The 14,206-nt window shown below is 27.2% G+C and overlaps 1 protein-coding gene across 1 annotated transcript; it reads left to right on the top strand.

Annotated features, from left to right (window-relative positions):
• Positions 1-4,861: 4,861 nt before the first annotated feature.
• On the top strand, positions 4,862-13,537 carry LOC126901885 (probable serine/threonine-protein kinase yakA). The gene is made up of 3 exons (XM_050678838.1): positions 4,862-5,131; positions 7,795-8,583; positions 12,055-13,537. The coding sequence occupies exons 2-3, from the start codon at positions 7,795-7,797 to the stop codon at positions 13,129-13,131; spliced, it is 1,866 nt and encodes a 621-aa protein (XP_050534795.1). The 5' UTR covers positions 4,862-5,131; the 3' UTR covers positions 13,132-13,537.
• Positions 13,538-14,206: the final 669 nt, after the last annotated feature.

Raw genomic sequence — 14,206 nt, 5'->3', positions numbered from 1 at the left:
AATTGTGCCTAGTCGAAGACATTACCCTCAAAAATTAATTACATTTTCCCCGTTCCTCGTAGATTGGGAAAAGCTACAAAAAAATTACAAATTTGAAAATTGGAAATTTCCAAGATTTTTTCAATTTGTATTATTTAAAACTGTCATAACTTTTTGAAAAATAGATGAATAGAAACAAATAATTTTTATAGAGACGTTAGGTATTTACCTATCATTTGGTAAATATTTTTTGAAAATCTGACCCTTTACCTGATCACAAAGGGGGTTTCAAAACGATAACTTTTCCACAGAAAATTAACTTTTTCAACTTTTGAAAATATTCCGAAAATAATAACACTTTTATATATCTTAAACTAAAGCTTATGTAATAAAAAAAATATCGAATTTTATTTTGTTTTCATGGTTAAAATGGCTACCGTATTCAAAAATATGCTATTTTTCTGTTAAAATTCTCGGTTTTGTATTTTATTTTATTTTAAAATATCTTACAAGGGGAGTACACTGATTTTCATAAATATTATATAAATCAAATTGACATACCATATGAAGTTAAACTTATTTAAAAATTTTCTTCTTCTTTTAAATCGAGAAAAAGTAACTTTGAAATTTGAACTAGCCTAAATTGCCATTTTTTCCAGTCGACGGAAGCGACGTACGATTGCCGAGTCGGTTACACTTGTGTATTACGCGCATGTGGTACCTAAATTTTTTATCATCGCACTGTAGGTTAAGTAGAAACGGCTAAAATGCAGAATAAACTTTACCTCTATACACAAGTAAATAAGAAATCGACAAAATTTTTCATATATTAATACATTGAAATGACTATTATATGCACAATTAAACAATGTAAAATTAATAAATGTAATATATCTTTATTATAAACAAACTATAGTTAAAATATAATATACATTTTATGAACAAGAAATATTTATAAATTTTAACGAATAAAAAATATGAAGTAATGTAACAGTATATATGTATGTAGTATTGATAATTACTTCTAATATTTACGAATTGAATTGAATTGAATTTAACTGATTATTTTGAAATATTATGATTTGTTTTTTTCGACTACCGAAAGGCATTGGGTATATCTTGTTGTCACTGCCACCCGTTGACCTGTAAGCTGAAAAGCGAGCCGTTCAGCATGAGATTTGCCAAGAAAGCGGCTGGCCCTTTGATCATAATGATTACACCCAGAGAAAAACCTCGATCTATATAATAAATTCATTGTTCAATTTGATAAATATATCATTACTATTGAATCAATGATATATTTATCAATATGATATTTTTTTTTCTTGTCTTGAACAATAATTATTTATAAGAATAGTTATTTTGTTCGTATTAATTAAACATTATCATTAACCCTTGATAAAATTTCTCATTCAATTTTGATTGAGGTTTTTCTTTGGGTGCGGCTGTCTCTCAGGCGGATGACCCAGCATCATAAAAAGACTCGAGTTAAGTCTTTATTTCCTGGTTATTTTGAATAAAAATACGTTATTATTAGTCAGGAAACTAATAATAATTTCTTTATGTTTTATTTGATTTAAATTACAACAAAGCTCTATTTGTATTTAATACTTATTTTTACTAAATATATACGAGTGTCCGACGTAATTATCCATAAATTACATTATTTTTTTTACTGTTGGAGATCTTATTAAGTCATTAAAAATCTTTTTTAACAAACCTGAGCTGAGTCAAAATTTCAGTCAAAGAAATATTGTAAAAATGAGTTTTTTTTAACTTTTAGTCATATTGGTTTAGTTGTAGGATATATTATACACTTAGATAATTCACCTCAAAATTCAAAATAATATTTAACTAACTAATTTGTTCGTATAACATCTGCATATTAAAATACACTAATCGTGTATAAGCAATTATGATTTAATCATTTTTGGGATAGTAAATTAAACACTACGGACATACAATTTACAAATATCGGAAATAGAGATCAAGACAACATTCGTAGTAACCTCGTTTCATGAAATTCACGCCATTTATACATTATTCTATAGTAAAGTTACATAGTTAACATTTTATTAAAAGAAACAAAAATAAATTAGAGAAAGCGAATTATATCCATAAATAAAAAAATAGTCTCTTTTTAACAGTTTTTTGGTATTTTAGTTTTGTTTAATGTATTATTATAACATATATTATTAATACCACAAAAAAAGCCAATCCTTAGTTGACTACAACTACAATACTTAAGAACACAAACAAATGTATTTCGGGATAAACAATGAAATAAATGAATAGCAAAATTATTTAATTCTCGTTAATTACTGTTAGATCACATCTATACTGGTCAATTTTATTAAAATCATTTTTAACATCCTTTTAATTATTATATAAAAATTAAATATACGATGATTTTCTTCATGGTACAAAGCAATATTTTAACTTAAAGCTACTGATGATGTGTAGTATAATACGTTTGAAAGTGATAAATAGTTATTGCTTTCTAACGACATCTTGGTGAAGGGTGTAAATAACAATATAACTCAAATTCTTACATTTAATTTCAATTTGTTCTAGAAAGTAGATTTATACTTCTCATTTATGATAATCTAATTTTGATTACGTTGTGTTTAAATCTTACACAAAATTATAGAAATATAAATATATTTATGTAATTTATTGTAAAACGTGTACAAAAAAAAAAAATGTAATAGACACATAGTTTATTAACCTGATGCAAAATATTAAAAATATTTTAATGTTTAAAATATTTTATATTCAATATTTTTTTAATTTTATATATTTTACTAACAGCATATATTCAAATATTTTGAGAAATGTTGGAATATGTTTATAAACCAGAACTAAAACAAAATGGAATTTTGCTCTTGTTACTTTCTCAATGCATTACAATAATTTAGCCATCGGCTTTGGTCAATAATCAAAACGTTTGCCACCTCGAAAACCTGTTAATTATATTTAGTCCTACGAGACATATTAATTATACTCATACTCTATACGATTTTAGTCAAGTATCCATTCATACATGAGTATTTGGTTAACTTCTAGAAACGTAAATATCAAAAGAATTTCTTGTAAAAAAATAATAACACTCAATTAAAAAATTCAGCTTGGAATATAAATAAAAGTATAGTAATAGTAAATACAGTATAGTGTACTGTAAAAACGATATAAATAATATTATGAATTTTAGTATTTATATATCATTTACAGAACAACATTTTTTAACTATATGTTATACATGAAAATAAATTCAATTAAGAATAAAAGTTTTGATATCTAGTGGAGTTTTAAATAATCGTTATACAAGGATAATTAAGTAATTTATTAAGTCACTGCACTATCATTGATACTATAACTCCAATTAGCATGAGGATTATTACATCATGGCATAATAAGAAATGAATTCGATCTTTTTGAACATACATCCTTTTATTATTGAATAAATCGATTCTTATGTTAATATTAATTCTAGTATAATGAATATTTAAATAATCTTGACACCTTTTAAATTAATTTTCTTAACAATTTACTTTTGAAAAAAATGAAAATCAATTTTTTAATTTAAAAATATCACGGTGAATGACATTAAAATATTTTTTAAAAAATTTTTGAGAGTTTATATGATTAATAACTATGATAAAAAAACGTAAAAAAATCTATATATTAGTGTATATTCCAGGATATTCTCATGATAAATTTCAATGGACATAAAAGTTGATCAGATTACGTAATACTAAAATCAAAATTCGCATGAGAAACGATAAAATTGTTCAATCGACTTCTCGTTGGCGAATATTATTGATTTTCCAATCTAAATGCCACGACATTTAACGAGACTATCATTAAAAAAAAGACACAACTTTGACTCTCACTTTCTGCATATTTAGAAACTTGGTCATTAATAATTTTCTAACGGATTCAACATATATGTTGAATATGTTATGTGACATATAATGTCACCTTAACTAAACCCAGTCCGAAATTCCGAAATTTTATACTAACTAAAATTTAAATTTCTTTGCATATTACGGAACTCTCGCTAATAACCTTTAAAATTATGATTATTTTTTCCATCAGTAACGTATTATCTAGTAGATGATTCTAATGCTTTCACGCAATATTTTTACAATTGATTTGACCACTTCGATTATCACTTTCGAACTATAAGTTTGACGGCAACAGTAGTAAAACTAATAATAATCTCAAATGTCAATATTAAAAGCAAATTAGGTCTCGATAGACTCAGAAAATTTAAACTGATAGATTTCCATTCTATGAGTGTGAATGCCATTAAAATAGATTTATTTCATAAAATAAACAACCTTGTGAAAATGTTAAATAAAAAAATTTAGGAGTTACATTAAGAGAGTTCAACATTATATTTAACAAAAAATGATTTTTTTTTAAAATTAATTACTGTATTTATTTGAAAACTCAACGTTTTATCAAATTAAAATTTTAATCCATTTACTAAAAAAGAATCAAATTATGATTTAAGTGTTTGGAAATAATGAAGATAGTCAACGATGAAACAGAGAAGTATTAACACATTCAACTATGGTGATAGACCGACCTTGACGTTGGAAAGTCAAATAACAACATGATAATCATTAAAAATAGTTGAGATATATGACAACGAAAGTTGTTAAAATATGTGACAATCCGGTCGTATCATCTGCGCAATTCACATATCATGATGGTCAATGGTGGCAACTAGAAGATTTCGTATTCCCCGCCAGTCAATCGATTGCATCGAGCTACCTTGTGACGGGATCTGATTGAGTTTGCCGGTATAGTGGTCCGAAGAAAGGGGGAGAAATGGAAAGAGAGCGGACGGGAACTTATAAATATTAGTTAGACGATGACCCGAATATCATTCGTGTCCGACGTGACCTTGGTTATATGCCGGACGTGTGCCATCCTCTGGCTGTTTCCTATATCCAGCCGACTACAGTACACTGTAGTCTTCTGCTAAGTTTTCAAGTTCAGTACTTGATCGGTTTGATAAGTAGTAGAAGTCATTTTCGACGTTTAGTGCGTGTTTATACGGTTGTCGAATATTACAAGCCATTGTGCGCGAGTGAAGTGTTATCGTTAAAAAAAGTTAAGGATTCGTAATCAAAACACAAATGTAAGTAAATTAATAGTATTAAAAAATATTAAATTATTTATCATTTTTTTCAACTCAAAGCTAGTTTAAAACAGACAAGAATGCCTTAAATAATTCTCTAATGTATAGTTCGCTAATAGTTTTAATTAGAAAAATAACAAATGAGAACAATTGAAATTAAGTGAAATTAATGCATCATATCGACGCGAGTTCTGATGTGTGCTGGTCTGGAAAGTAAAAATAATTTAATATAGTAAATTTATCTGTGCACTAATGAACAGTAATATTGAGGACGAGGCTTATACACTGACTGAATTTCAAATATCATTGCATAAAGATTCAGTTAAATATTCTAACTGTACATCCTTTACGGCTTTAGTAATGCCTAGTCAACTTCTTGGTGACAATTTGTTCGGACATTTCACCTAGTTTTCCGTACATATTTCCGGGTTCAACAATATTAAATGAGAACGTGGTGTTTAACAAGTTAATGAGAGTGCATCTGATGCACATTAGTTAAATTAGATGTTTTATTTTAGTTTATCGTACTTAAAATAAAATAGATTAAATATATATTTACATATGTTAGAGAAAAGATTTAGTACAAGATAATTTAGTTTAAGTCTCCGTAGTATGTGTGAGTGTTTTTGTTATTTTAATGATAATATCCATCAGATAGTATTATTATTCATTTTTAAAATATACTATATTAGTCTTAAAAAATAACAATAATTTTAGGAAAAGCGAATACTAATCAAAGAATTATATACAACGACTTAAAGCGTAACATAAAAGTGTTTAATCAACAGTTAAATATCTGTTTGGTTCCGTCGTTTATGGGTTGTTCTTTATATGATGTATTCAAAATTATATGGCATGCACCCACTTTCTAATTTTTGTTCCCGAATAAAGCACCTATCTTAGTGTCTATATGAATTCTTTTTCAAAAGTTGAATGGCCTTATGACTCCCGAATACTAATTATTGTTGTTTATATTTTGTCAGTATGTGTGTTTTTAGTAGAATATAGGAATTATAAACAGAAACATACATTCACACACATATCTATTATTTTTATAAATTACTACAAATAGCATTCAATATGAATATTTATTTTTAATTTTAGAATATTAATACTGTTTAGGAACACTTATTATAATGTTTATTATAATATTGATACAACTATTCTTAACGTATTAAGCAAAAATTTGTTTAAATATACGTTTCAAATTTTGAAAGTTAAGTAGAAAATATGCGAAACTAACTCAATGGACTTTGTTCAATTTTAAAAAATGATCTATAATGTTATTCAATGGTACCAACATAATTTTTATTTTTTCGTTTACTTTGTTGAAAATTGGTGACTAATTCAATTTATATCATTACAATAAAAAAATTTAGATTAAAATTAGGATCTAACGTAAAGAAGATTTTATGATATATAACTAAATCCATAATTTGATTACTTATTTTCACGATTTTATGTGTAATGCAATGGCACAATTAAAATTTTAAACATATAATGCCCAAACAGACACTAGATAAAAAATTATTTATCCAATATTTCTTAACAACACACTTTCAAACCAGTATAATGTATTATATACTTTACAGAAATCATTGTAAAACTATATTGCAATATGTCAAACATTTTAGAATCATTTTGAGTTCATCTAGCTGAAAATAAATATTACTTTGACATTTTTCAAATTTCACGAGCAAGTTTCTAATTATTCTCAAAATAACAAGTCGTCGCCATAAACATATAGAAAAATATTAAGTCATATCCAGCTGCGTAATAGAAAATTTTTCTTTGGAAAATAAACTACAACCATTTGTGTCTAAATTGTGCAATTGTTAAAGATATTGTAAATATATTAGTATGGGACCTGTCATAACAACAAAATTTTTGAAGCGAGTGTTTCAATCATATAATAATCTTCTATTGACCAAAATGATTCAACATGCCATTAAATATATCATCTGATATGTTATGTCGATCAAAGTAATATGTCCAATTTATGGTATTACTATGCGGTACTATTAATTCCAAGTAACAAACATGTATCAAACACAAAATTCAAGTTTTGTAACACCATTTAGTGCAAATTATAATTAATTGTAGTCTCCAAAATCATCGATGGATGTTATTTTGATAATAATAATTTTTACATTTTTTCATGTCGACCTACGGCTCAGCAGATCTGATTAGTAAGCGAAAGCAGTTTAACGACTTTCTTGTGTGTGTGTGTCGTCTAGATAAACCGGATAAAATGAACATCTAAAACCAAACGTCCTGCAGTAGTAATTATATTAAACCACTTTCTTTCCGGTCGCACCCGAAACACTATATCGTCGTATTTCGCACAGACTATGCAATTTCACTGTAAAACATCCTCTGGTCAAATGACCGATATGATATGCCCACTATAAAAAAAACCTAGGTTATACTTTTCCGATCGAGTTCTTTAATCGTCAATCATTTTATCCACGACCGCCTTATTGACTTTCACTTTAAAGCCAATATGAAAACTGTTTGAACTGGTTATAGCTTTCTTTGAGTTACAAGATAAACTTGCTCATACTTAACATGTACAAAACTATAATGTGTGACAAATCTTGTTTTAAAGTACTGTCAAATACTTTTGAACTCTATATTCTCATATTGTTGATTTTTATTTTCAGATGGAGAATTTTGCTAAAATTCTAGTTCTAGTAGTAACTATTAACTTAACTTTGAGCGTGCAACCTCCTCTTAGTTATGGTCCACCTTCATCTTACAAGTACAGACCATCAACAGGCGGAAGTCCAATTCCAGCCAAATATCCGGGTGGTCCTTTTGGAAAAAATGAATTCTATTCAAAATTTAACCCACACTCATTACCTCCAGGATTCCGACCAGGACCTCCATCACAAAGTCATTTTAGCAAATACCCTCCACCACCAAACAAATCATTATACCCAGCATTAAACAAATTACCATCTTTTCCCCCAAATTTCCGGCTAGGACCTCAATTTCAATCCAAACCTCTGTACCAAGCTCCCGAAGGCCCTCAAAGATACCCACCAAGACCCAGTACTAAAATAGTTAATAATTATGGACCCAAACCAACCTCTTCTATTTTAGAATTTCAACAGCGATTTCCCGTAGCACTTACTGCTTCTTCATCATCTGTTAATGCCGCCTCAGCCCCATATTCTGTACCTGCAATACATTCTGCTTCTGCAGTTCATTCTGCTCCTGCCCCACTTCCCCCTGCATCAATATCCGAAAGGCCACACAGAGGATCATACATAATTAACAGTGACAGTGAAAATGGTCCAATTAAAACCATACCAGCACCTAATTTAAATCCAGCAGACAAACCCGCAGATTTTGAAGAACAATTGTACAAAGCACAACACCCACAAAAAGTTCAATACCTTCAACCTTTAGATAATTCTATCATTGATGACAACAAACAAAGCTATCAGGTAATATTAACACTTGCAACCTAACCATGACGAGATAACTAATAAAAAATCAATGTAATAATTAAAAATAAATACACATAATAAAAGGCTTGGTACCGATTTACTTGAACTTTTATATAGTCAAGTAATATCATAGTTTTTTATTTGGGAAAAAAACTTGTATTACTCATTGAAAACATTTTTACTTTCTCTTGGGCTTTTATAACACCCGTATAGAAATGAGTCCAATAATGATGACAAGTTGAAACGGAAACGGTAGCGTGTAACATCATAATACAACATACTAAAATTACGGTAGTAGACTGGTCACTGATGTCAGTATTTGTCATTATATGTATAATATAAACGTTATATATTATTGTTCTGGAGAAAGGAAAGATTGATTGATAAATAAATTATATTTTATCAAAAGAATGATAGAAACCTAAACGGATTAAATATTAGCTCATCAAACAATCACTCAATACATATTACTATATATAACAAAACTAAAAGACACAAAAAATAATATAAAGACCTTGCAACATCATATTAAATTGCATTTATTGAATATATTTTTACTCTTTTAGATAGATTCCTTATTAATTTGGAAGTATTATCCAATATGTATTTTATAACATATATAAATCTACAGAACAAAAGTAACATGGGGTTCTAGTAATAATTTATTTTAAAACTCAAGGTCGTTAAATCTAAAAACAATTACTTTTACAGAATACAATTATTTTAGTTAATACAATCAGAACTAAATGATCGAACTCAATTTTTCGTAGATTCTAATCAGATTTTGAAAATTCTATTAATTAAATGAAAATAATACATGGGTAATTCATAAGATTTTATGAAAGAGTACTAGTAATTAAATTCAAGTAAGAAAATAATAATATATTAAAATGAAATTGAGTATAATTACAGTTAAACAGGACAGGGAAATTTTTAAAATAAAGTTTAAAACGAAGATTTTCCACAAAACGTAATAAATATAAATGAAAAACTAATGATATGTAATAATAGTATTTACAAAATATCGTTAACTATAACATTACCTATAGTAATTCTTATTGAAACAAAAATTAATTCTATCCGAGTAATATAATTAATAGATTTTTTTTGTAAAAAAAAATAATATATAATCATTTAATCTTATTAAATTGTTTACGGCAGTGAATTATTTTTCGAAATCCCTTCAAACGTTAAACGTAAAAATAAAAGTGACTTTTTTTAATATTACATACTCGATTTTTCTTAAAATAATAATTATATTAAAATATCCAGCACAGAGTGGTCGCGGCAAGGTGGTGACGGCACAGTGGTGACGCGGTTTAGTTGGATAAAGTATAATGATATCTGACAGTGATTAAAATCACTAACAAAAAAAAAGCTTCGATGCAAATCTTTAGATAGTGTTTAATTTTAAAAAATTGGAGGATTATTCCAAAAGCTACATGATCTGCTATTTCCTTATTAATATACCGTTTAAGATAAAGTATGTCGTATTAAAAAGGGATATAAATATTATTTCTTATAAAAAAATTGTTTTGATCCATACACTTTTTAATAAGTTACAGCATTATATCATTGTATTTTCACAAAAAAATTGCAATCGGTTGCCATTTTCACCATGAAGACAAAATAAAGTCCGACGTTTTTTTTTTCCATAATAAAGTACATTGCATTAGCTTTAATTTAAGATACATATAAAAGTGTCAGACTTTTCGGAACACTTTTAAAAGTTAAGTTGAAAAAGTTCTACTTTCTATATGCATTTTTCAGATTTGAACCCCCCCGTATATAGGGAAATTGTCTGATTTAAAAAAAAAGTATGTCGAATGAAAGATGTATATAAATACTACTTCTCATGAAAAAATTGTATTGGTACATTTTTTAAAAAGTTATAGCATTTTAAATTAAAAAATGTAAAATATAAAATAAGATATATATATAAAAGTGTCAGACTTTCCGGAACACTTTTAAAAGTTAAGTTGAAAAAGTTGTCATTTTAAATCCCCCCCTGTGGGCAGGTAAAGGGTCAAATTTATAAAAAAAAATATACCAAATGATAGATAAAGACATCAAGCATTTACAAAAAAAAATTATATTGATTTGTTCATTTTCGAAAAAGTTATGGAAGTTTTAAGTAAAAAAAATATAGATACAATTTGTGATCTTTTGCCGTATCGTTAAAAGGAATCAGTTTGATGAGAGCTGAGAAAAAATGGTAACAGTCACAAAAAAAAAAAAAAATACATCATGGTGGAACCAATACCTTTTCAGCTTCGTATCGATGCTAAAAATTATATTTAATAATTTTGTATATTTCTTGATTTATTTATTAATAATTATTTTTTTTAATTCATTGATTATACCTTATAAGGGAGTCGTTTTTTTTTTAATGACAACATACATATTTAATTAGCTTATAAAATAAAAAGTGATTTAATTATTAAAATATCTGGTTGATAACTATTTTTGAAATAATACATAAATTTAAAATGGGAAGAAGACCGCGACAGAGCATTGTGTAATGATAAAAATAATATAATATGTATCACACCAACATTCTATTTTTTGAAATTGTTAATATTTCCAAAATAATGGGTCAAAAGTTGTTATCAACCAGACATTTTCTTAATTCAATCATTCTTTATTTTAAAAGCTAATCAAATATGTATGTTAGTATTAAAAAATTAATTTGACACTTATATAAGATATAAGGTATAAGCCTAAAGACTATTTGATAGTAGATAAATGGAAATACATATGTGATTAACAAAAACCGAAAAAATTATTTTCAAAAAACTGAATATTTTAGAAAATTGACTAGTCTTTAAAAAAGCGCTTCGTATATACGATAAGGATTTATCGGTATCGGGTTTTTTAAAATCCTATATTTATAAAATATACCAATATTATAAAAAAATTGTAAAAGGTATGAATAAAAATATACTTAATTATAAATCAAGAAATGTAGAAGTTAAACAATTACAAAAATAATTTTCTTAACATAATTAATAATTAAAAAGAAATTTAATGGCTAATATAACACTCTATATAACATTAAAACGTTTAACAAAAATAATCTAATAACATTATAACATAAAATATCATACAACGTTTATATGTTATGACGTTAAAGCCAATAAAAAAAACGTTATAATATATTTTAACGTTTTTTTAAAGGATTTTTTTCTTCTTAATCCGACTTTGCATTAAAGACAATAAAAAAATAGAACTGAACAAATAATCTCAATTTCACAACAACAACAGAATTATTTAAAAGGTATAATAATGGAAAATTACATGTATTTTTAGAACAGTTAAAATTTTTTATTTTATAAATCTTACAGTACTTTTTTTGATGTTATACTTTTACTAATATTATAAGAGAAACTGTTTTTAGTTTTTTGATAATTTTTAGTCTGGGTAAATAATTAAAAATAATTTTTATAATTTATTTTTATAAAATTTTAGGTAACAGAAGATCCCAGCTCATACAAACCCAACCAACAATCATACTTTGCTCCAGATCCAGATACTGTTCCACCACAAAAAATACCTCCAACTACCGATCCAAATTCTATTCCATCAACTAAAGTGCCTTTAGACGTTGCACTTTTACAACATTTAGAAAAACAACATCATTTGACAGCTGAACAATCCAACGCTTTATCACCCCAAGAACTTTACACCTTATTGAATGGAAATCCAAATACCGTTTTACAGCAACAAGAAACATATGCAGCTCCTCAACAAGTAGTATACGCTGTACCTCAACAACAACTAGACTTACAAAGTCAATTGCTATATCAACAACCAACCGTTCAATACGCTCAAAATGCTGTACCAATCCAATACCAGACGCTTCAACCAGTTCAAATGCACTTCCAGCAATTACCTGCGGTAGAACTTCAGCAATATCAAGTACAGCAACCATACACAAGCCTCGAACAACAAGCTGGTATCGCATACAATAATCAACAACAAACACAGGAGCAGTATCTCGGACAAATAGAACAATATCAAGAACAGCAACAGCAACAACAACAGCAACAACAAGAGCAAATCCAAGCTCAAGAAGATAAAGGTTACGAACCTAGAAACCCATCAGTTGTTCAAGACTCCAAAGGCGAAGAAGTTGCACAAAACCAACAGACTTTCGAAAGTATCAAAGACCAATATTATTCTGCGGTAGGCAATGAACAAGCTGCTGGTGTTCTAGCACAAATTGCTGAATCTGCCGCAAATAACAACATAGAAAGTGGTCACCAACAAGGCAAGTCGCTTCCAGACGAAGCTGACAAGAAGTCTTCCACTGACAACGTAGAAGTACAAAAATCGATTCCCATTTATGAAGGTTCTTATTCAACACGAAGAAATGCCCAAGAGAACGCTAACGGAGGAGATGATGAAGTGATGGCTGGAAGTGAATCTGTCGGTTCGGTAATGTCCGTAGAACATCATTCATCATCGTCATCATCATCAGTCAATGGCCACGCACCCAGTCAGTTTCCTTATAACGCGGCCAATATCAATAACATGAATGCTTAATTATTTTATACAAAAAAATGTATAACATATTATTTATTTTATTATTTAATTGAATCCTTATCACTATTGTTATTATTTGATTGCTTTTGTTCAAAATGACTGAATAATTGTACGAATTGGACCTCCGTGAATTGCAAGGGGAACATGTCTGTTTGAATCGAACGATGTCTAATTTAAAGTTTTAATTTATATTTTTACCGAAATGTACCCTTGGTATACTTCGGATTGTTTATATAAGACTTAATCAATAGTTTAAAAATTGTTGCTCAACGCCCCCAAATTTTGATTACCTGTAATATTGTATAGTATTTATGTACGAGTTTTTGTTAAAAAAAACCAAATTAAAATTTAGTTTTCATATAAAATGAATACATTGTCTAAATAAATTTCGAATATCGAAATAATATTTTTAAGCTATAAATAATTTTGAATAACACTCATATTGTTTTGCCAAAAAAGAAAAGAAAGTGAAATTGAAATAAAATTATTTCTTTTTGTATTGAAGCATTTTATACTCAACATGATTAAAGTTATTTTAGCAAAATTTGATGGTCATTACCTTAATAGCAATGCAGCTAGCTCAAAAATTGTACAACGTTATCATATGCTTTCAAAAATAAAAAATATACTGAATAAAATAAAATTTATTTTTTTGAACCTTAAATACCTATTCTTTTATAGTAAAAACAAGTTTTCAAGAGTAGTTTTTAGAATAAATTTTGAAAATTAAATGGGAACCTATAATTATTTTTATACCATTTAATTGAGAAAAGACTTAATATTAATTTAATTTTTCTATAGCAAGTTTTATAATATTTTTTTTTGTGTTAATTGTGAAAAAATATAATTTTTATGGTATAGTAAGAGGAGTGCACAAAAGTGGTAGAATTTTTATGTGCTTTATAGTAAAATTAAAAATCTACCCAATCAGATAAATTTCCATTTCAATGATTCTTTTCATTTATTTAGAAGTGGATTAATATTTCCTTAATTGTAAATGTTTCATTGTATTCTTAACAGATATGTCCAAAATTTCAAGTGTTGGTAACTTTCAATACCCCAACATATTTTGAAT

This window comes from Daktulosphaira vitifoliae, unplaced genomic scaffold (assembly GCF_025091365.1).
Source record: "Daktulosphaira vitifoliae isolate Bord-2020 unplaced genomic scaffold, ASM2509136v1 Scaffold_1, whole genome shotgun sequence".
NCBI lineage: Eukaryota > Metazoa > Arthropoda > Insecta > Hemiptera > Phylloxeridae > Daktulosphaira > Daktulosphaira vitifoliae.
The sequence above is the reverse complement of the archived record's forward strand: the minus strand, read 5'-3'. Positions and strand labels throughout refer to the sequence as shown.